We start from the raw sequence: 25,038 nt of genomic DNA, 5'->3' as shown, positions 1-25,038 counted from the left end.
AATTGAAATCACACTTTAAAAACCTTTTGTAAAGAAAACTCTAGGTTCAGATAGCTTCATTTGTAAACTCTTCCAAATGCTTAAGGAAGAAGTAATACCAATTCTACACAAACTTTTCTAAAAGTTTGGAGAGAAGGAATACTTCCAAACTTATTCTATGAGGCCAGCATTACCCTAATACCAAAACCAAAGCCATTAGAAAGGAAAAAAAGACAACTACAGACCAATATCCCACATGAACATACATGTAAAAAGTCTAAATAATTTTAGCAAACTGAATCTAAAAACATATTAAAGTAGCAATACATCATGACCAAGTGGGTTTATCCTAAAATTCAGGGTTGGCTTAAGATATGAAAAATCAATTGATGTAATATGACAAACTAACGTGGAAAATCATATGGTTATCTCAATAGATGCAGAAAAAGCATTTGATAAAATTCAACATTCATTTCTGACAAAAAAAAAAAAAAAGTTCAGCAAACTTGGACTAGAAGAAAACCTCCTCAATTTAAAAAAGTGTATCTACAAAAAAAAGCCCTACAGTAAACATAATACTTAACAGAGAAAGACTGAATTCTTTCTCCCTGAGATCAGGAACAAGACAGAGATGTTTAACATTGTACTGGGGAGTCTAGGCAATGTCATTCTATTTAACATTCCATTTAACATTGTACTGGAGAGCTTAGCCAGTGCCATCAGGTGAGAAAAAGAAACAAAAGACATTCAAATTAGGAAGGAAGTAATAAAACTATCTACCTTCATGTATAACATGACCTTCTATACAGATAATCTGATGGAATCTACAAAAGAGCTACTGAGTATAGTAAGGTTTCAGTATATCCATTTAACATACAGAAATTAATTACATTTCTATATATACCAGCAATAAGTAACTGAAAATTGAAATTGAAAAATAATGCCGTTTATGGGGAGCCTGGGTGGCTCAGTCAGTTGAGCATCCAACTCTTGATCTCAGCTCAGGTCATGACCTCATCAGTCATGAGTTAGACCTCTGCCTTGGGCATGGAGCCAACTTTATTTTTTATTATTTTTTTAAGATTTTATGTATTATTTTTTTGACAGGGAGAGACACAGAGAGAGAGGAAACACAAGTAAGGGGAGTGGGAGAGGGAGAAGCAGGCTCTGCGGAGTAGGGCGACCGATGTGTGGCTCAATCCCAGGAACCTGGGATCATGACCTGAGCCGAAGGCAGATGCTTAACAACTGAGCCACCCAGGTGCCCCTGGAGCCAACTTAAAAAAAAAACAACAACAATGCTGCTTATAATAGTATCAAAAATATTAAATACTTAGGGATAAATCTGACAAAGATGTGAACAACATGTCTACTAAAACTTAAAAAATACTGTGGAGACATATTAAAGAAGATTGAAATAAAGCGAGTAAAACACCTTTTTCATGGGTTGGAGGACTAAATATTGTTAAAATGTCGATTTCCTCAACTTGATCTATAAATTCAATGTAACCCCAACAGGCTTATTTTTTTTACAATGGCAATGCAGAGAAGAAAGGATAGTCTTTCCAACAAATGGTACTGTAACAACTAGATACCCACGTTCAAAAACATAACAAACCAAACTCGAATCAAACCATATACAAAAATTAACTCAAAAGGGATTGCAGACATAATGTAAAATTGGAACTATAAAACTTTTAAGAGGTAACGCAGGAAAAAATCTTTGCAACCTTGGTTTAGGTGAAAATTTTTTAGACACAATGCAAATAGCACAATCTGTAGAAAAATAAGGAATAAACTGTATTTCATCAAGATTTAAAACTTCATTTTCTTTTTTTTTAAGATTTTATTTATTTGAGAGAGAACAAGCACAAGCAAGGGGAGGGGCAGAGGGAGAGGGAGAAGCAGGTTCTCCCCTGAGCAGGAAGCCTGACACAGGGCTTGATCCCAGGACCCTGAGATCATGACCTAAGCCAAAGGCAGATGCTTAACCGACTGAACCAACCAAGCACCCCTCAGCAGTTTCATAAATTGTTAAACATACACCTACCATTTGATCCAGCCATTCCACTCCTAAGAATTTATCTAAAAGAAAAGCAGGTATGGTCCATACAAAGACTTATACACAAATGTTCATGGCAGCATTATATGTAATAGCCAAAAACTGAAAACAACTGAAATGTCCATCAACAGATGAATGGATAAATAAATTGTGGTATGACCATACACTATGGCTAAGTATAACAATAAAAAGGAGTTAACTATTGATATATGCAACAACATGGAGGAATCTCAAAATAATTAAACTGAAAGAAACCACAAAAAAAGAATATATACTGTATTACTCCATGTATTGGAAAAAAAATGTAAACTATAATAACAGAAGGCAGACCAGTGGTTGCTTGGGGGAAAGGGGTCCAGGAAGGGACAAAAAGAAGTATTATAAGGGTGCATGAGGATATATTCCCTATCCTGATTGTGCTGTTTGCATATATACACATGTGTGTGTCAAAACTTACGAAAATATAAACTTGAAATATTTATTTGCAACTAAAAATGAAAGACAATCATTTCCCTATAAAACTTTTCACTATGGCCTTTTAACAATTTCATCTCTTGGTTTTAAATAAAATTGTATGCAGATTTTGACATAATGTTTGAATTAAATTTAAAGTTCTCAAAGATATAGGATGAAGAAAGAACATAAAAACATAGAGGATCACATTAAAAGAAACTTAGATCTATTATCAATCAATATTTAGTTTTCCCCTTAAAAGAAATTCAACTGACAATTTGGTTCAATAAAATTACTCATGACTCAACCTGTTAGTGAAAAACCATAGTACAAAGGTTATTGCTAAATTATCTTAAAGCAATAGCAAACATTTATTGATCATTTTCTACATTAATAGAGACCGTAAGAAGGTTAGTTTGACTGTATGGATAGCAATAACAACAAGCCAAAGAGGATTTTTGATGGGGCATGCTGATTTTCAATTCTAGGCACAACTGCAGAAAACAAGAAACTTCTTTAAGTATTCCTCTATTCCCTCCTGTATACCCTCTCCTACTTTGATATTTTCTATTATAATCCCTCCCTTCCCAGACAAAGCACCTAATAACATCTACAACTCAGTTTTATCTTCTCCAGCCTATGCAACCTAGTTCCTTCAATCATTCCTGAATAAAACAAAACTCAAGTATATACAATATAGAAGCACAATTTATAAAAGAAAATTGGATAAATTGGACCTAAAATTTGAAATTTTTTGAGCTTCAAAAGATATCAAGAATGTGAAAAGACAACTCACAGAAGGGAAGAATAGATCTACAAATCAGATATCTGATAAGGGGCTTGTGTTCAGAAAATATAAAGAACTCTTAAGACTCAATAATAAAAAGATAACCCAAGTAAAAAGCATATAGACATTTCTCCAAGAAAGATACACAAATGGTCAGTTAGTATATGAAAAGACGCTCAACATCATTAGTCATTAAGAAAATGGAAACCAAAACCACATTAAATACCACTTCACAGGGGCACCTGTTGGTTAAGCAACTGCCTTCAGCTCAGGTCATGATCCTGAAGTCCTGGGATCCAGTCAGCATCAGGCTCCCCACTCAGCAGGGAGTCTGCTTCTCCCTCTGACCCTCCCCCCGCTCTCATTCTCTCTCTCTCAAATAAATAAATAAAATCTTAAATAAAAATAGTTAAAAAAAACACCACTTCAAATCCACTAGTATGGCTATAATCAAAAAGACAGATTATGACAAGTGTTTACCAAGAATTTGAAGAAAATGGAACCCTTATACATTGCTGTAGGAATGTAAAATGGTACAGCCACTTTGGCAAAAAGTCTAGCAATTCCTCAAAAGGTTAAATATAAATTTACCAGACTCAATAATACTACTAGATATATACCCAAGAGAAATGAAAACATGTCACACAAAAACTTGTACATGAATGTTCACAGCAACATTACTCATAACTGCCAAACAGTGGAAACCCAAATTTCCATCACCTCTTGAATGCATAAACAAAATAAGATATATCCATTCAATGGAATATTATTCGGCAACAAAAAGGAATGAAGATACTGATAAAACTTGAATAATCCTTGATAATACTATGCTAAGTGAAAGAAGCCAGCCACAAAAGCCCACATATTGTATGATTCAATTTATATGTCCAGAATAGGCAAGTCTAAAGACAGAAAATAGATTAGTAGTTGCCTACAGTTGGGGGCGGGTGGTGGAGGTGTGACTGCTAAAGAGTACAGGGTTGGGGGGAAATCGGAGGGGTAAACGAACCATGAGAGATGATGGACTCTGAAAAACAAACTGAAGGTTCTACAGGGGAGGGGGGTGGGAGGATGGGTTAGCCTGATGGTGGGTATTGAGGAGGGCACGTTCTGCATGGAGCACTGGGTGTTATGCACAAACAATGAATCATGGAACACTGCATCTAAAACTAATGATGTAATGTATGGGGATTAACATAACAATAAAAAAACTAAAAAAAAACTTCTCACACACAAAAAAAGAGTACAGGGTTGCTTTGGGGGTGATAAAAAGGCACTAAAATTGATTGTGATGATGATTGTACAACACTGTGAATATATTAAAAACAACTAAATTGTATACTTTAAATGGTTGAATTGTGTGGTATGTCAATTATATTTTAATAAAGCTATTCTATATACAAAAATCAAATTACTGGGGGCACCTGGGTGGCTCAGTTGTTAAGTGTCTGCCTTTGGCTCAGGTCGTGATCCCAGGGTCCTGGGATCGAGCCCTACATCGGGCTCCCTGCTTGGCGGGAAGCCTGCTTCTTCCTCTCCCACTCCCCCTGCTTGTGTTCCCTCTCTCGCTGTGTCTCTCTCTGTCAAATAAATAAAGTCTTAAAAAAAAAGCAAATTACTGGTATGCTTTGTAGTTGTCCAAATGACCAAAGTGACCCCAATCTCAGTTCTTTTGGGTGACTGATATGGATACTAGGAAAGAGACAGTCTCTCTTTTCTAAATCTCAAACTGCATGTAAATCTGGCTATTCATTTCCAAGGTCAAACTTTGGAACCCTGTCATTAGTCAGAACAGATCCATCAGTAATATTTTCAAATCTATCATCTTACTTTTGGAATATTATCCCTAATCCTTTCAACTGTCTTACTTTCTTATTCTTATATTTACTCCTTGACCCCTAAGATCTCTATAATCCCTTTACTCCTCCTGCACTGAGGCTTCTAGTTTCATTTCCTTCCCTATTCATCCTAGATCCCATGATTCATCACCTCAACCATTATCTTGCTAAGATTACTTTGACCCCCGTCCTTCTACTAAACATGTCCTATAATCCTAACCATGACTCAAAAACATTTTCCTTTCTCTGCTCTTTCAGCCCAAATTTGGGCATTGCTAAAAGAAAAAAAAAATCAAGCAATTATGCCATTACAAATATTTGGTATGCATTCCAAGTTATAACCCCCAAATCTATTCAGCAATCCCATCCACGGTCAGCTCTATCTCTCACACCCTTCTGCTTCCTCTGCCATTTTCCGCAATGGCTATTCCAAATCTTCAGCTATCTTTAAACCTCCAACCCCTGTCCCACATCTCCTTCTCTTCCACTTTGTTTTATTTTATTTTTTAATGATTTTATTTATTTATTTGAGAGAGTGAGAGAGAGAGAGAAAGAGCACGAGCAGGGAGGATAGACGGGGGGCGGGGCACAGCAAGAGAGGGAACACAAGCAGGGGGAGTGGGGGAGGGAGAAGCAGGCTCCCAGCTAAGCAGGGAGTTCGATGCGGGACTCGATCCCAGAACCCTGAGATCACGACCGGAGCCGAAGGCAGACACTTAACCAACTGAGCCACCCAGGAGTCCCTCTTCCACTTTGTTTTAATTGGGTTTCCCCAGAAGTAGACCAAGAGACAAGGATTTGAGTGTTAAGTACTTTTTTGAGAAAGTGACACAGGACAGGAAGGCAGACAGAAGAAAGTTATTATTAAGGGTAACTGGAGCTTCACTCCACAAGGGAACTCTGGGAGCCAGGGTGGAGCCACATGTCTCAGAGATATCCCCACCAAAGGGTGAAGAGTATTTGTCCATCAATTCCAATCAGTCATTTGTTCAGGGCTGCTCCCAGGGAAAGGGCCATTAATTATCTGGCATCTCTGGCTTGCCTTGCTCTCTGGGCAAAAGCAGGTTACAAATGCCAAGATAAATCCTCAAAGACACAGATGTTAGGCCTCACAGAATTCCCCACTTTCCACAACACAGGATTCCTACAAAATATTTACAGCCACACTCATTCTTATCTCTTCCTCTACAATATCAGAACAGGTATCTAGCGCCCTTCTTGTTCGTGGTTAATCCATTCACCTGTGTTGTGGGACCCTAGAGTGACTACAACTAGTATACTTTGGTGGGGTTTTTTCCTGCCCAGAATGATTTCCCTCCTTTTTGTGCTTTTTTTGGAGAACTCTTCCTCACAACTCTGAGTTTCCCAGTGGTATGAACTGATAGATTTCCTTTCTTGCTTGTACTAGTTTGACTTGATTTCTCTCACATGCAACTCAAATGGCACCATTACAGGCCCATGACTTCCTTAAAAATCTATTCATTTAACAAATATTTATTGCCTGTCTACTATGCATCCACTCTGTACCAGATGGGGATTCTGATTCCAAGGAACTCAAAATCTGGTGATGGAGACCGAGAAAAATATGAATAATTCCCATAGTGTAAAAAAGGTTCTGAGAGGGGCATCTACAATTATCCCTCCTCTCTTTTCAGTTCTCTTCAACCTCTACCTCTTCAGAATCTCCATTCCCTTTTCATATATTCTCTTGTCTCTACTCCCTTACAAGGCTCCCTTAACATTACAGTCTCCCTCTACCTATTGCCATATATCTTCAGTCAAGCTTTTAAGAAGAGTTAGGGGGGCGCCTGGGTGGCTCAGTCGTTAAGCGTCTGCCTTCGGCTCAGGTCATGATCCCAGGGTCCTGGGATGGAGCCCCGCATCGGGCTCCCTGCTCAGCGGGAAGCCTGCTTGTCCCTCTTCCACTCCCCCTGCTTGTATTCCCTCCCTCGCTGTGTCTCTCTCTGTCAAATAAATAAATAAAATATTTAAAAAAAAAAAAAAAAGAAGAGTTAGGTATTCATACTGTCTCCAGATCCTTATTTCACACCCAAAAGTCAATATACTGCAACCTGGCTGAAATGTATCAAATTTACTGTTAATAAAACAAATGATCTCCTAAATAGAAAATCGAGTGGATAATTCAGTCATCTGTGGACATTTGACACTGATGAGCTCAAGCAATCTTTCTCATGAAGTATTCTCCAAAGGCTGTTTTCCAAAATTCCACATTCCTAAACTTCCATTCACCTTTCTGAAATATTTTTCTCAGTCTTTGAGAGCCCTCTTCCTCAGCCAAAACCTTACGTGGTGTGCATTAAGGAACACTATTTCCCATCTTTTTTTTTTTTTTTTAATATTTCCTCTCTAATGAATCTCCTCCATGCCCATGGATATAATTTCTATCTTTCTAAGGACAACTCTGAAATCTGTACCTCCATGTATACTTTGGTGGTGGTTCTCTCAGCTTCCCACTGTTCTTGTATATACCTCTATTAAATCAGCTATTATACAGTATTCTAATTATCAGCATGCCTTTACCCATTAGAATGTCAGTGTCCTGAAGTCAGTGTGACAGGCAGGGTAGATGCACAATAAATACGTATGTAAATTGCTGAATAATTCTCTCATTTCCTGGATCCTGTCAGATAATCTGCAGTATATCCCACTAATAGATTATAAAATTAATACCAGATAAATAATCCATTAATTTCTCACCTTGTATCTTCTTTGTGTCCTCACTTTCCATACTCGTCTGTATTCTTTTTCCTTATATTTCATCTATAAGATAAAGGTATTCTCTCAATTTAAATCAATGTTTGAGAATTCCAGAATTATAAATGCAAAGGGGCAGGGAAAAATAGTTTTCCTGAAGCCAGAGAGCAGGGACTGAATCTACAACCTATTGAATATGTGATAAAGGTTATATTTAAGTTCTCTGAGGCTGTTTCCTTATCTGCAAAATAGGAAATTCCTACTTTATAAAGTTGTTACAAGAATTAAATTTAAAAGCATAGATAAACGCACGTGGCATTCTTAAGTACTACAGGCATTCAACACATTTTATTAAATAAACATAAAAATGGTTGGTTAACTGAATCTAACTGATCCTCTTCTGGTACTCCTTCCTTATTTTCTCTCCTGTAAATTTTCATCCCATCATTTCTGATTGGTCACCCCTCCATGAATCAGAAATTTAAAACACACACACACACACACACACTTAAGAACTCCATTTCTCTACACAAGCTAAGTTTAATATTAAAATATTTTTCTAACAACTCATTTTTTTCAACATAGTATTCTTTTAAGTTAAAAATCTTTGTTTATATATCACTTGTTAGAAGAATTTTTAAAATAACCAGCAACCCTGATATGGCATCTCATATGCTAAACTGATTTTTTAGAAAAATCTGAGAGTCCGATTAACTTCTTAGAGTCATCAGGACTCACAGAACTCTAGAATTCTTATTTACTCCAACACTATAAGGTTAAAGGGAGATAGCTACTTATCCTTTCTATTTTTTTCTCATTCTCAGAATGGAAATAAAATTCCCAAACAAAAAAATAATAAATGTGAGAATCTTTTATAAGGTAATATATAAATATACACCAGTTTTGCCATTTTTTTAACCTAGATATTCCATAATGATGTAATGTATGGTGATTAACATAACATTTTAAAAAAAACCTAAATAAAAAAAAGAATGGTTAGGTACATTATGGTACACTCACAGGATACTGTTAACAAGAATACTGATGTTTGCTTGAAATTTTTAATAACAAGGCAAAATGCTTATGCTACAATTAATCTAAAAGAACAAAACTCAAACTTTTATCTACAGCATGATCCCAATTTTGTAGAGGCAAACATAAAATAAAACTACATAGAAAACAACAACATTAACACTCGTCTTTAGCTGGTGGTTCTATGGTGTCTTATCCCACTTTTTTCTATTTTTCACAATTTTTATAATAATAAAAGCTTCTAACATTCAAGTCCTATCATAGGCAAGGTTGTGTTCTGTAAACCTTATAAATATTATCTTTTTAGTTTTTACAACAATCCTAAGAGGGAGCTATTGGGATGAATTCTGATGAGGAGAGGGTAAATAATTTGCTCAAGTTCAAACAGAGAGTATGTGCCAGAGCTGGAATGGGCACCAAGAAAATCTGAGGCCAACTCCTACACTCTTATCCTCTATTGTACTGTCTCCCATATGTAAACATGCATTACCTTTCAACAAATGGGTTAGGATTTGGAAAAGGAAGACTAAATTAAAAAAAAAAAACTTATAAAAATGGACTACTATATCATATGTGGAAATTTTTGCTTTGGGAAGGAATTTAAGGACTATTTCCTTAGTTTTAATTAGTCAGAATTAATTATTCTGCTTTAAATATGATTTTATTTTTAAAAAGGAATATAACTTTAAAATCTAAACATCTTGAAACTGAAACTGACAAAATACACTACCTTCTATTCCCCTTTGTCTTTCCTATACTTTTTTCAATTAGATGGTCACTTTGCACACAAAAAAATAGAGTTTTCCAACTACCTTGTAGCATTAATACAAGTCATCTATTTACTAGCAAAATGCTTTAGAAACATCCACAGCAAAGGACAGGCTATAACTTTTAAGGAATTGATAATTATATAATTATATTTTAAATTATATAGTCTCTTCCCCAACACAAAAGTATCTGTTCAATAAAGCAGACAGTGTTTTCAGTAATTTAGTGAAGATGCAAATTGTAATGAACAAGATTTCAAAATTGCTGTGTTCTCACACCAGGGAGAAATGATTTTTCCAGGTAACAGGAAGAAACCATCCCACTTACAGGTTTAATTTAATCTACTCTCCAAAACAGTGCTGTTAAATTCAAATTTAAGCAAGAAAACTAGCTGAAAATTACTCTTTCCCTTGGCCTAGAAACTGTTAACATGAAAAGCTTTTTTGAAATGTAAATATTACCCCCAAAATATCAGAACGATAAATGGCATCTTCCTGTATAAGGCTGGCAGGCTGAAAATCCCATCATTAATTGCCATCACTAAGTCCTTGACAGCGGATACCCAGCTTGGACTCATACATTGTGGAAATTTTCCTTACAGTAGGAGAAGCGAGGGAGAAAGGGCCAATATGCAAATAAATTAGCTTTTACAATAGTTAAAATAGATTGAGAACAGGTGCAGAAAAGCGAGGGTACCACGAGTGAGTTCACACTACATTTACATTCCCAGACTCAGGAGATCGGAGCAGCTGTTTCACATTAATCCTCATCACCTCTTCCCAGTTTGCACAGGCGGGCGATGCCCGATCTTTCCAAGGAGGGAAGTCTATCTACCTCCACCCTGTTTCCCTCATTAACACCAAGACCTGGCTCACCTAAAGAGCCGGGAGATCTCCTTTTGAAGAGCAGAGGTCTTCCCCAGGCCCTCTCTTCTTAGGCCAGGGCTCTCCAACTCCTGCCAAGGACGGGATGCTGGTTAAGGGCGCGAGTCCCGGCCTTTCATGGGGGATTCACCAGCAGCGGGTGCGCCCCTCAAGGGCTGCGGCCCATGCGGCCCGGCCCACGGTCTGAGAAAGGGCCTCACCACTGGTTCCCACCCCTCCCATAACCCGAATCACCCGGCGAGAGGCCCGAGGATTCTCAAGTACAATCAGGGTCGGAACCTGCCGGGCTCCAGACGCCCGACTACATGGTACGTGACAATTCTCCTTCTGCCACCAGCTGCTGTGGGGACTGCAGCCGGGGTCTGCTGCCTCCTCAGGGAAGCCCGTTCCTGCCAGCTCAATCCACCCCCTCACGTCAGGGGGTTGTAAAGGGAAGAGCCGGGCGTCCCGCATCCCAGCCGCTGTGACGGCGGACCCGGGCCTACCAGCGGCAGCCCACCTTCCACAGGAGGCCAGAGCTCGGTTCCCGGGCGGGAGCCGGGCAGGATCCGAACGCGCGGGGAGCAGAGGCCGTGACCTTCACCCTCAAGTCGCAGCGCGCTGGGATTCCGCCCCTTCTCCCTCGCCGCCAGCCTACAACGACGCCATACTCGCTTTCCCGCCCAACGGGTCGGGCCCACTTCCGTAGGGCGGGACTTCCGGCTGCGCCAACCCGGTCTCTCTCCGCTGACCGCAGCTCCCGTTACCAATGCGGGTTCCGGGTATGAAGCGGATGGATGCAGTGTCATTGAGTGGTGGAAAGTCACAATGTGAACGGGAAATCCTCTGATCTCATCGCCCCCAGTTTTTAGGGCTTTCTTTGCTCAGAGGGGCGTTGGCAGCAAGGAGTCAGGAAAGCAGGCTCTGGGACGATGAAGCTGGTTCTGGGACTGTGGCTGCAGGGCACAACATGGGTTAAGAGGCCATACGAGCACCAAGCCTGGCCTTATTCCTCTCTCCCAAGCTTCCTGTCCTTTCTAATAAAACTATACACTGAAATATTTGTCTTTTCAAATTGTGATGGTCCTAAGACGTCCATAGCTAAAATCTATGCATGGCTTAAATTCATTGCTTAAGAGGGTAAGAAAAAAACCTATTTTAAACTGTTTTTAATTAAACACAAGAGATTTTTTTTTTTAAGATTTTATTTTTAAGTAATCTCTATATGCAAGGTGGGCCTTGAACCTACAATCCACAGATCAAGAGTCGCATGCTGTAAGGACTGAGCCAGCCAGGCACCCCACAAGGGATTTTTATAAGTAACTGTGAATTAGCAAACCAGAAATAATGAACTCAATTAAAAATGGATAGCTTTTGGGGAATCTGGGTGGCTCAGATGGTTAAGCATCTGCCTTCCGCTCGGGTCATGATCCCAGGGTCCTGGGATCGAGCCCTATGTCTGGCTTCTGGCTCAGCGGGGAGCCTGCTTCTCCCTTTGCCTCTCCCCCTGCTCATGCTCTCTCTGTATCTCTGTCTCGAATGAATAAATCTTAAAATAAATTAAAATTCTTAAAAAAAAATGGATAGCTTTTATTCTCAGAAAAACAACTGCTTCCTTCCCCCACAAAGAACAAGACTACATTATTACAAATGAGAAAAATGTTTATTAAGGAAACAATTTAACAGTTCTCCCTTCCTAGAATTTTACAAACTAGAGCACAACCTGAAGGCAATTACAGTTTAAATCATTAACACACTACATAGGATGTTTATTCTACAACTGGAAAGTTGCTGAAGTTTGTGACATGCCACTATAAATGTAAGTATTATTAAAAATTACAAATTGTTTGGTGATTATTTTGATAACCTCCTGAGCAGCAGCTCCTGCAAGGAAAAAGGAGAAAAGCAAATCTTTGAAAAAGGTAAATTTCAAGTTATATAAAAATATCCAATTCTGTAAAGAAAACCTTTCATTTCCAAAAGCAAAAGTGTTTAAAAATAAGCCAAAACAGGCATAGCTTACTGAAGCACATCAAAATCAAGGACTGCAATTTTTTTATAACTATATTATTACAGGAACAAATTTTGTCCTATACATTCACACTTTGGGATATTATGCCACAATTTAAAAGAATGAAGTATTATGGTGGTTTCGAATGCTGATGATATTTTAAGTCAAGTCAAAACAGTAGTATGGTTGATAGTGCTTTTTAAAAAATACAAATAGGGGCGCCTGGGTGGCTCAGTCGTTAAGTGTCTGCCTTCGGCTCAGGTCATGATCCCAGAGTGCTGGGATCGAGTCCGCATCGGGCTCCCTGCTCGGCGGGAAGTCTGCTTCTCCCTCTCCCACTCCCCCTGCTTGTGTTCCCTCTCTCGCTGTGTCTCTCTCTGTCAAATAAATAAAATCTTTAAAAAAAATAAAAAATAAAAAAAAATAAAAAATAAAAAATACAAATAGAAAAAATTCTCGAAGATGATCCTTATGTTACATTTACCCTGTGCCTACTTTACTTTAATAAAATGGAATAAAGGTGTATTTGTTCTAAATACATTTGTAATTTGGAAACAATCTATATTAAATACCGCCAGGCTGCTATACTCAGTAACAGTCTTATTTTTTTTATTTTTTATTTTTTTAAAGATTTTATTTATTTATTTGAGACAGAGAGAATGAGAGAGACAGAGAGCACATGAGAGGGGGGAGGGTCAGAGGGAGAAGCGGGCTCCCTGATGCGGGACTCGATCCAGGGACTCCAGGATCATGACCTGAGCCGAAGGCAGTCGCTTAACCAACTGAGCCACCCAGGCGCCCTCAATAACAGTCTTATACAGTAAGAAGTTTTGAGTAACTAATCAAAGCAAACAATAGAAAAAACAAAACTACAGAGAAAAAAAAAATTCTTCATCTATTATAATATGAAGCTTCATCTTTTTTTTTTTTTCTTTCTTTAATGGACAGAAAGAGAGAGAGAGACAGTGAGAGAAGGAACACAAGCAGGGGGAGTGGGAGAGGGAGAAGCAGGCTCCCCACTGAGCAGGGAGCCCGATGCGGGGCTCGATCCCAGGACCCTGGGATCATGACCCGAGCTGAAGGCAGTCGCCTAACCGACTGAGCCACCCAGGCACCCCTGAAGCTTCATCTTTCACAAACATTCATTGATTCAATAAAATATGAGACTCTATTATGTACCAGAAACTCTTCTAGGCACTAGGGATAAAGAACAAAAGAACAAATCCTTGCCCTCATGGATCTTACTTTTTAGTAGAAAGGGAGAGATAATTTACAAATAAGTAAAATTTACAGTAAGTCAAATGACTCTAAGTGCTAAGGAGAAAAAGCAAGAAAGGGGGGTATATATGAGTGCAAGAGGAGTGACTCAGTTTTAAAGTGGGGAGTCAGGAATGGCCTCATATAACATTTTAACAAAGGGAAGATAACATTTTAACAAAGACCTGAAAGAAGTGGAATATAACCGTGTTGTGCAGAATATACAACACATTATGGACTAAATGTCCTCAAAATTCATGTTAAATCCTTAATACCTAATGTGATAGTATTTGGAGATGAAGATGGTATGGGGGTCTTTGGGAGGTAAATAGGGTCATGGGGTAGGGCCCTCATGATGGGTTTAGTGCCCACATAAGACATCAGAGAGCTTGTGTCCCATCTGTCCTCCCTGAACAAAGACAAGGTTATATAATGGCACACAGCAAGATGGTAGCCACCTACAAGCCACAAACAGGCCTCACCAGAAACCAACTGCCCTGGCCCTGACCTTGGACTTCTGGCCTCCAGGGAGTTTTTATGAAAGAGATGCTAACTTTCATTTGGGCCTTGAAGAACAGGTAGATTTTAGACATGCAAGAAATAGGGAGATTTAAGGCAAATGGGCCCTGAGGGTTAAGGATTGTAGGAGCAGGAAATCATAGGGCATGTCTCCAGGAAAAGGAAATAACTTGAAAAAACCAAGGCCAGAAAGGCAGAGTGGAACCAGAACACGGTGTGTTTTTAATGTCAAATCAAGGACTCTGGACTTGTTTTCTGAAGATCATTGTAGTGTGTATGTGTTACTGCCAGGGCAGAGGGTTAGTTAAGTGAGAGACATGAGCAGAGCTACGCTTTAGGAAGATCAATGACACTTCACTTTAAGATGGACAGTAGTGGGAGATGAAAAGCAGAGACCAGTAAAATAATCTAAGTAACACAATATCCTGCCTCACTGACTCCCCTAGTTAAAACAGCTCAGAAAACAAAACTTCTTAACTGTATTGTGTTACCACAGATCCCAGTCTTCTCATCTATGGAACTCACCCCCTAAGAACGCAGCAATGGTGTGTGGCTCAGCAGCTCCGTATCGGCAACTACAGAAAGAGATGGAGACGTGAACTTAGATTAGCCTTATGACAAGACAGGTATTATCTTTCCCATGCCCTAAAAATACTCACAATTCATGGACATAGTCATCTTTCACCATTACAGATAATCCATTTTCCTGAAGGAAGCCAGTGAGACAAGACTTCAGCTTTCCTATATCTTCTTCAACTTGGTAGTTAGATACCCCTAAAAATACATATGTAAGTTAATTTTCATTAAAATGAATAATGAAATTCTAAACCAATGGCTATCTACTTTTCTAAATCCAGTTTTAGGTGTTCTAGTCAAAATAGTAAGGAATGAAACTGAAGTAAGAACAAAAATCAGGGTAAGTACGAGACCAATATTTACAACTATCACAAAGCTGTAACAATCAAAGAAACCATCTGAAACCTATTAAAATTTCAAGTCTGGTAAGTCTGCTTTGTTTACTGTTCTATACCCAGTATCTAGAAAAGTATCTGACACATAGTTGGTGCTCAATAATTATCTGACAGAAGAATTAAATGAATAAGAAAGTAATGTTCCATTATACTCTGTATAAAAATTATGGTGCTCGGGGTGCCTTGGTAGCTCAGTCGTTAAGCGTCCAACTCTTGATTTTGGCTCAGGTCATGATCTCAGGTCAAGGTCTTGGTCTTGAGATCAAGCTCCACATCAGGCTCTGCGATGGGCATGGAGCCTGCTTAAGATTCTCTTTCCCTCTCCCTCTGCCCCTCCCGCCCTAAAAAAATATTATGGTGCTTAAAAAAATTATGGTGTTTATTATCCATTTGCAGAAGACTAAATGACACTGAAGACATAAAGCTATAATAGGTAACATTTATTGAACATTAATAAATGCTGGACAGTGTTCTAAGTACCATATATATTAATTGATTTAATCCTCACAAAAACCTATGAAGAAGGTACTATTATTATCCCCATTTATAGGTGAGAAAACTGAGGCAGACAGATTAAGTTATTTGCCTGAGTTACTTAGCTCCTAAGTAGCAAAACTGGGATATAGGCCTGGGCAGTTCTTAATGATAATACTATGTCTCCAAAGGCAAAGCTATTATTATTACTACCGGAAGGAAAAATACAATTGTTGTAATATTTAAGAATTACTAAAACAAATAATATTTTTTAGCCCTTCTAGTTTAAAAACCATCACTACTCTTCCTCATAATAATAATACCAAGCCTTTATTGAATACTTACAAGGTGCCATGCAGTGTGTTAAGTGATTTTCATACATCACCTACGTAACCCTTACAATCCAAGAGTAGACACTATTATCGCCGTTCCATAAATGAGAAAACTGAGACTTGGAAATAGTGACCCACCCAAGATCAAGAGATAGTAAGTGACAGAGCTTAGATCTGAACCTAGGTTCAACTCCAAAGCCTGTGCACTCTGTGGTAGCTAGTCTCCCAAGATGGCTCCCCAATGAATACTCCTTTGTGCCCTCACGAAGTCCCCTCCCACTCTTTTTTTTTTTTTTAAAGATTTTATTTATTTATTTGACAGAGAGAGAGAGAGCGAGAGCAGGAACACAAGCAGGGGGAGTGGGAGAGGGAGAAACAGGCTTCCCGCCGAGCAGGGAGCCCGACGTGGGGCTCGATCCCAGGACCCCGGGATCACGACCTGAGCCGAAGGCAGACGCTTAACGACTGAGCCACCCAGGCGCCCCTCCCCTCCCACTCTTAATCTAAGCTGGCTCTGTGAAGCCAATAGAACATGATGTAAGTGATGTTGTGTGACTTCTGAGGCTAATTCATAAAAAGCCTTGTATGTTCCACCTGGGTCTTTTGGAATGTTAACTTTGGGAAAGGCAGCCACCATGTAAGAAGTCTGCTCTAGGAATACAATGCTAAAAGGAAGCCCCAGTTAGCCATGGAGAGAGATGCCTAACCAGCCCTCAAGCAGTTCCAGCTGTTCCAACTAAAGTGCCAGTCACATGAGTGAAAATGTCTTCTTGGATGTCAAGCCTTCAGATGACCCCAGCCCCAGGCGTCATGCAACTCCGAGAGTGATAACTGCCTAACTGAGCCCAGCCAATCCACAAATTACAAGATAATAATTTACTGTTTTAAACTAGTAAGGTTTGGGATGGTTTGTTATGCAATAAATCAAAAATACAAGCTATCAAACAATACACATAAAGTAATACATATTTGGTGTTTATTCCTTTTCTTTCTGCTGGTAAGCTTGCTTGTTAAGACTGTAACTCAGTGGGCATACTACATCAGTTGGGGCAACAGGTTTTCTGATACTTCTAGAATGTGCTGCTATGCCGTAATACTGCACAATTAAAATTATCATCTTAATAAAAATATTCTGGTCAACTGAAGATCTTTTGAGATTATACCAATTCTCCAATTAACTCCATTTACAGACAACAAAAAATAGATTCTGAGCAAAGAAATCCCTACACCTTCAGAGTTTGGAATTCAAGTCACTAGGCATACTTCTTACGGCTTTCGTGTTCCACTAAATTAAACTCAGTGTGAGTCTTAGAAGTAAACTATGGAAACTGACAGGAAAAAAACATTTTATTCTAGGGGCACCCAGGTGGCTCAGTCGGTTAAGTGTCCGACTCTTGATTTCAGCTCAGGTCATGATCTCAGGGTTATGACATTGAGCCCCGAGTAGGGCTCTTTGCTGGGCGTGGAGCCTGCTTAAGATTCTCTCTTTCTCTTTCCCTTTGCCCCTCCCCCCAACTCCTCAAAAAAAGAAAAAGTTTTATTCTATAGGCATTCAACCAACATTCTCCTGTAATAGTTTAGAATCAAACATTATTTGCAAATACTTACACTTAAAAAACAAATGGTATTTCCTCCCTGAGATGAAGTAGGTATAAACTGTTTACAATGTAAAATTCAAGCACCACTGCTGTAAACACCCCAAGAACACCCAAGAAACTTTAAGATTTAATTCAATTTAAATATTTACTCAAGACTTTATTGTATATGATAATGAGATTGCTGGTCTTACCTGGATATCGACCATGTTGTTTATGAAACCTATCAACAGCCCGTAACATTAAATATAATACTATCTCATTATCTGGATTGTCCATGCTGGAAACTGAAAGGGAAAAACAATTCAGTGTAATTTGGATAATTCATTACATAAAAACAATGTAGAACTGAATTTACTATATACTCCAGTTTCAGGATACACGGCAATTCTATCACAAAATTTAAATATTTTGTGACAATAAAATAGAAAATGATAAATAATAGTAAAATAAAGGGAGAGGGAGATATGTTAAGATGAAACCCAATGTTCTTAAGGACTATTAGCTAGTCACATAATCTCTAATAACGTAGTAACGTTCTGACTTTAGCTCTTCTTCATATCACATAACTTACTCAGTAACCTAAAGATGATTTCATGTATATATTAAGTTTTTATTTTGCAGTTATGACTATTTGGAAGTATGACTACTTCTTGGTTTATAGAATAAAATTTACAGTACAATATTTACATTATCCTATAAATTATTATCATATACTCACTACTATTAAACAGAAAATATTTATTTATACCTCTAAAATTGATTAAAACTAATAACCTAGCATCAAAGGATTATTATACTTACTTATTTCCTCCTTGTTAATTGTATCCAAGCCATATTCTTCAGCTAAGGATCGACATCTTACCACTCGAAGAAATGCAGAATTGGTGCCTGAATACAGGAAAGACATTATGGAAGTAAACGGTTGAGATGTGAATATTCCAAATCACAAGTCACTCTAAGAACAGGAAATTTTGTATATACTCTTTACAGACATGGAAATGTGAAGAAATGCCTCTTTGGCTCTCATGGTTAGCAGAGAAGGCACTAGAACACAAATCATCTGAAATTCATATCCTTGGCAGTACAACTAGCTCAGCACTGAGTAAGTAGGTGATGGCACCTCTCTGAGCTTGCTTTCATTTGTAAAATGGGGATATTACCTTTGAAAGTTGTTCTGTGGATGAAATGTGCAAGTGTATCAAGTGCATACCTCCCACAATACCTGACAGGACTCAGTGAATAGTCATTTTTATCATTATTATGGATAAGTAGTCCTAAAGGAGAGCATTATATATATTGTGCGCTTTATATATGTAAAACTTTCTTAAAAAAACCCTTTGTATTATGGAAATTTTCAAACATACCCCAAAGTAGAGAGAAGAGAATTAACTTTCAAGTACCCAACATCCAGCTTCTAATCTGGTATCATATGAGCTAGTAGAGCAAACACAAATTCAAAAACAAGGTGCAAGATTGGTAGTGAAACAAAACAGTAAAACTAAGCCTCAACAAGCACTATGGAAGAGTCATTAAAGGAAGAACATGGATAAATACATTTTAAAGCTGGGGAACGTACAAAATATAGACTTTTGCAGAAGCTTAGGGCAGTAGCTACAGGGAAAAATTCTCAGACAGCATGTAAAACAAATTTTATTATTCTTAAACTAATTTTTTTTTTTTTTTTAGATTTTATTTCTTTATTTGAGACAGAGCACAGAGGGAGAGGGAGAAGCAGACTCCCTCTTAAGTATTTATTCAAGACTTTGAATAAATTAAGCAAGGAGCCCGATGGACACAGGGCCTAATCCCAGGACCCCAGGATCACGATCTGGACCAAAGGCAGATGCTTAACCAACTGAGCCACTGAGACACCCCTCTTAAACTAATTCTTTTTTTTTTTTTTTAAAGATTTTATTTATTTATTTGACAGAGAGAGACATAGTGAGAGCAGGAACACAAGCAGGGGGAGTAGGAGAGGGAGAAGCAGGCCTCCTGCGGAGCAGGGAGCCCGATATGGGACTCGATCCCAGGACCCTGGGATCATGACCCGAGCCAAAGGCAGACGCTCAACGACTGAGCCACCCAGGCGCCCCCTCTTAAACTAATTCTTAAATACAAGAAAATGTTTTGGGCCTCCTAAGGAGTTATCAAGATCCCAAGAGCCAACCCACTCTGAAACTGGATGACAAAATTCTTAATTCCATCAGTCATTTAACACAGATCAAAGTGAGTATTTAAACCAATATTGTCAATGTACATGTGACTCGAGATTTCACATCCAAAGTCTTCACATAAAACTTTCCCAAACTATTTAAAAGTAATAAGCTGAAAATAATTCTGTACTGACAATTTTCAACTGACCTTCATGTCTTTTCAGCACTGCCATAGACAGATAAGCTCTATCACTGACCGTCTTAAAACACCCTCTCCTTTTATTATGAGGGGAAAAAAACACCAACTCTTAGTAATTCTTATCTATACCACTGAGACCATGGAAAATTTTTAATGTTAGCCATTTAAAATTCCTGAAAACATTTCGATCAAGCGAAGTAAAGAAATTAATTCAAGGGGACTTACAGAGTAATTTTAATTCTTTCTCTGAAATGGACTCTGGTGCCTGTAAAGACAGAAATGCAGGTTTTGCTCCAGTATAAAAGAGGAGATGAACACAGACTGCAGCACAAAGCCAATCACTGGGAGATGGAGAGGCTTTCCCCAAGCACTGGAAGAGCACTGTAAAAACACCTTGTTTCCTTAGTGAAGGCCTTTCTCATTAGCCAGGTCAGAGATCCCTCTAAAGAAGCCTAGAACCAGGCCACACCCTCTATCTCTAAACCTTTTTGGCCACTGGAGTTACGCAATCAGGCCAAATGGAGCCCTACTGTCCGTGAAAGGTACAGTACGCTCGGCTCAGCAGCTTACCTGGCCGATAGACTGCAACAATTTGGCAACATGATTACCCACAGCAGCAGCATCCTTCTTTGCTTTTTCACGGTAACTGGAAAAGAACAACAAACAGCTGTTTTCAACAATTTTTAAAGTTAGCAAAATTTAAATATCACCATGAAGCAAATTTCTTTCCTTTTCATGAAAAAATACTGGTCTGGTAACATACAAATGTAAAAATGCCATGGAAATGCTAGCAGCAGCAGCTGTTAGTGGCTGGGAATCTCCCCAGTGTTGGTGATGGACTCTTGGAATCTACTAATGCCTGAGCTCCCTCTATAATTAACAGCAATTTAAAAACTACCCTCCTAGAGGGATCCACGATCCATGCTTCTGGGAGGACCTGACTATGTATGTTACTGAAGAACATGATTTATCTCCTTGAAGTTAAATCCAAGGAAAGTCAAATACTTCAAAACTGTCTATCTCCAGGGACGCCTGGGTGGCTCAGTCGGTTAAGCGTCGTCTGCCTTCGGCTCAGGTCATGATCCCAGGGTCCTGGGATCAAGCCCCATATCAGGATCCCTGCTCAGTGGGGAGCATACTTCTCCCTCTCCCTCTGCTGCTCCCCCTGCTTGTGCGCATGCTCTATTTCAAATAAATAAATAAAATCTTTAGAAAGAAAAAAATTGGGCGCCTGGGTGGCTCAGTCGTTAGGCGTCTGCCTTCGGCTCAGGTCATGATCCCAGGGTCCTGGGATCGAGTCCCACATCGGGCTCCCTGCTTGGCAGGAAGCCTGCTTCTCCCTCTCCCACTCCCCCTGCTTGTGTTCCTGCTCTCGCTATCTCTCTCTGTGTCAAATAAATAAAATCTTTAAAAAAAAAAAGAAAGAAAGAAAAAAATTCATGTAGAAAAAACAAATTCATGTAAAACCTATAAGGTCTATTTACACTTTCATTCTCTGAAGATGATCAGTGTTAAGCTGACTACCTTGATTGTGAGGTCATACTTCCGTCTATCCTCAGCTGACTTTCCCCAAGTTTTAAATAATTGAACTTTTAGACTAGGACAACAAAGGTGTGTTAGACAGTGGCTGAGGTGAAAAATACAATGTCTAGAGAACAGAGATCTTCTGTGTGACATCATTTGGTCCTTGAGGAACCCAAACCAGTGGCCCTGGATTCATCAGCAACATGCCTAAACTACATAAGGGTAATATCCACTGAGATCCATACTTATGACAGTCTATCTGGGTTCAGGCTAGTGACACTTAGAGAGTTGGTGTCCATCTACAGTCACAAACTCTTTAAATTATGAAACATTTTGATAAAATATTCATCAAACTAAAGACTTCGAAGTTTTAAGTTATAGATAAAAGTTCCTATAGGGCCATAGTTAAGAGTATAGAGCTGGGGGGCATCTGACTCTTCTTGGTTTCAGCTCAGATCATGATCTCAGGGTCGTGGGATCAAGCCCTGCGTTGAGCCCTACCTCAGCCTCTGTGCTCAGCAGGGAGTCTGTCTCAGGTTCTCTCTCTTCCTCACCCTCTGCCCCTACCCTTCGTGCTCGCTCTCTCTCTCTCTCCCTAAAAACAATAAATCTTAAAAAAAAAAAAAAAGAGTATAGAGCTGGGTTTCATGGGTTCGAATCCTGACTCTATTTCCCAGCTATCTGACTCTGAATAAATTACCTTTTCTATGTTTCAGTTTCCTCATCTGTAAAACTGGGACAATAATAGTATCTCTCTCATGGGGTTGTTGTAAACATTAAATTAGTTAATACACAGAGCAGTTCATAGCACAGAGTTAAATGGTCAAATATTAGGTTTTTATCATGAAAGATGAAAGAAAAAATCTGCCCCCTAGTCAGTAGATGGGAACTCTCTGTACTTTCTGCTCAATTTTGCTATAAACCTAAAACTATTCTAAAAAATAAGATCTATTTTAAAAAGTCTGCCCCTAAGTTTTTTTAGCTTATTTTTAAAAACTGTAACAGACTTGCATTTGATTTCTGATAGAGTGGTAAAATATGTTCATCTGTACTATTAACAGGTTAATTTATTGGTAACAGAGTTTGAAAACAGTGACTTACACATTTTGCAGCTTTATAAAATATGTTCATCTGTACTATAAACAGGTTAATTTATTGGTAACAGAGTTTGAAAACAGTGACTTACACATTTTGCAGCTTTATATATTTGCTTGAATCTGCGATCATATCAGGAATTGTGCCTCGAACAGGTAAATTTCCCTGACCCTCTTTGGCCACAAATTCCTTTAAGGCACGAGCTAAAATCCAAAATGATGGAGTCTAAAAGAGTAAGAAAAAAATTAGTATTAAATGGCATCTGAATTTGACCCAAAGGTTAAGATGGCACTATTTACTTTTGGTTGTTACCTGTTTGGTGATATTTATGCAGTGATCATCATTAAATATATCTTCAATACTGCTTGGGATCTAACAAAGCAACACAAAACATTTACTTATACTAAGAATGTGCCCATCTGTATTTCCACTCTTTCCCCAAACAAATTCTTTTAATTCCTACATTGTAATCAAATACAAACTTCTGATGTGCTTAGACTTTTTTTGTAAAGATTTTATTTATTTGAGAGAAAGAGAGAGAGAGAGTGGGAGCACATGTGCACACAAGTGATGAGGGGGAAAGAGGGAGAGGGAGAAGCAGACTCCCTGTTGAGCAGGGAGCCCCACTCAGGGCTCAATCCCAGGACTCTGGGGTCATGACCTGAGCCGAAGGTGAATGCTTAATTGACTGACCCACCCGGCCGCCACCATGCTTATTAGACTTTCATTGAGAATCAGTACCAGACAGAGATTTGATGAGGAAAGAGAGAATGGAAGGAAGTCCCCTCCTGCCCACTGGTGTCAGCATTAAAGACTGACCAGTTCTCTTCCATCATACATGGATTAAAAAGGGAGCCAAAGTAAATCTTTTGATATAGTTACATCTGAAGATATAACAAAGATTTCAGACATTACTAGCAAGCTAGATTTGTAGTCCATGTGTTTCCAGCTTGTCAAAAATGTGAAACCCTTACACCCTAAATCAGGAACTACTGGAAGAGACAACAACTCTGGCAAAAACTAGATAGTTAAATTAAGTACTTTTAATGCTGGCAAAAATCATCATACATTAATAACAACTATTGAAATTATAGGCTTTGATTCTACAGCTGTGTGGAAAGAAGAAATTTCTTATTGGTACTTCCTAACTGGTCTCTCTGTTTCTACTCCCAGTCCCCTAAGTCTATTCTTCTCACAAGAACCAGAATGATTTTTTAGATATATAAGTAACGTCACTCCACACCCTGCTCAAAATGCTTGAATGGAAAAAAAAAAAATGCTTGAATGGCCCCCTCATCCTCATCATGTTCTACCCTCTGTTCTGTGCAAATTTTGTTCACAGCACCTAGTGCATGTATCTGTCTGCTTGGTTCACCATACAGAACCTCACTATGAGAACCTTGGGTTTTTTTTAATTGGGGTAAATTTTACATTCAGTGAAATGAATCTTAAACGTACAGTTTGATGCATTTTGATTACTCTGCATGTCCTTTTAACCATCACCTCAATTAAGACAAAGAAAATTATCATCACCCCAGAAAACTGATTGATAAAGCACACACTTTAATTACTCAGCAATATTACCTCATTGTCTCCAAAAAGTTTGTAATGACAGCTTAAGTGCTTTCCTAATGTGAAAGACAACATTTTTTGCCATTTTAAATTATAAGAAAATTCTTAACTTAAAATACCAGTTGTGTTATTCCAAATTTCCCAAAAACCTCACTGGCAAGACCTTAACAACAAAACAAAGGGCATCTAAACAGAGTTATCCTCCAAATAATGTTTTACAATGTCATTAAGAACATTTTCCATTATATCCAAACAACTACTGTCAAAAGCAGACGCAGGGTAAGATTTAACTTTCAGGCAACACTATTTTGGGCCAGCAAAATATCACCTTCATTATATATTTCCTACACCCAAACTGTTACTATTCACAAATCATGTACTTCAAATAATGTATATAAATCACTGTATCACTAGTATACGCTGAAGCACCGATAACCATTTTAACAAGGACAATAGTCTTATTAAAACAAGATTCAATCCATATTATAGATATTAATTTCTAACAACTTTACAATTTAGGAAATATTAACTTAAATCTAAAATAAGGGCACCTGGTGGCTCAGTCAATTAAGCCCCTGACTTGTGATTTCAGCTTAGGTCATGATCTCAGGGTGGTGGGATGGAGCCCAGCATCTGGCTCTGCACTCAGCTGGGAGTCTGCTTGGGATTCTCTCCCTCTCCCTCTGCCCCCACCAAATCATGCACACATGCACACATGTTCTCTCGCTTACTCTTTCTCTAAAATAAATAAATGTTTTTTTTAAAAAAAAGAAAAATATAAAATCAACTATTTCACATGAGGACTTCAGAAAACACCTTTCTTGTATGAATTCCTC

The 25,038-nt window shown here is 38.5% G+C and overlaps 2 protein-coding genes across 2 annotated transcripts in view; both read right to left on the bottom strand.

Annotated features, from left to right (window-relative positions):
- TERB1 (telomere repeat binding bouquet formation protein 1) overlaps window positions 1-7,868 on the bottom strand; it is a 39,288-nt gene extending 31,420 nt beyond the window's left edge. The window contains exon 1 of the mRNA XM_081807879.1: window positions 7,838-7,868. Coding sequence (XP_081664005.1) covers window positions 7,838-7,868 — 31 coding nt within the window. The remainder of the gene's footprint in view (window positions 1-7,837) is intronic.
- Window positions 7,869-12,138: 4,270 nt separating this feature from the next.
- Window positions 12,139-25,038, bottom strand: part of NAE1 (NEDD8 activating enzyme E1 subunit 1) — a 26,556-nt gene continuing 13,656 nt past the window's right edge. Inside the window, exons 11-19 of the mRNA XM_081807878.1 lie at window positions 22,943-23,002; window positions 22,722-22,855; window positions 20,582-20,657; window positions 20,237-20,276; window positions 18,461-18,547; window positions 17,851-17,943; window positions 14,944-15,058; window positions 14,810-14,859; window positions 12,139-12,381 (exon numbers count right to left, since the gene is read on the bottom strand). Of these exons, the coding sequence (XP_081664004.1) occupies window positions 12,272-12,381; window positions 14,810-14,859; window positions 14,944-15,058; window positions 17,851-17,943; window positions 18,461-18,547; window positions 20,237-20,276; window positions 20,582-20,657; window positions 22,722-22,855; window positions 22,943-23,002 (765 nt within the window). The 3' untranslated portion in view covers window positions 12,139-12,271. The remainder of the gene's footprint in view (window positions 12,382-14,809; window positions 14,860-14,943; window positions 15,059-17,850; window positions 17,944-18,460; window positions 18,548-20,236; window positions 20,277-20,581; window positions 20,658-22,721; window positions 22,856-22,942; window positions 23,003-25,038) is intronic.

Source organism: Leptonychotes weddellii, chromosome 16 (assembly GCF_054177405.1).
Source record: "Leptonychotes weddellii isolate Sample4059 chromosome 16, ASM5417740v2, whole genome shotgun sequence".
Taxonomy (NCBI): domain Eukaryota; kingdom Metazoa; phylum Chordata; class Mammalia; order Carnivora; family Phocidae; genus Leptonychotes; species Leptonychotes weddellii.
Note: the sequence above shows the minus strand (reverse complement) of the source record. Positions and strands in the feature narration are given on the sequence as shown.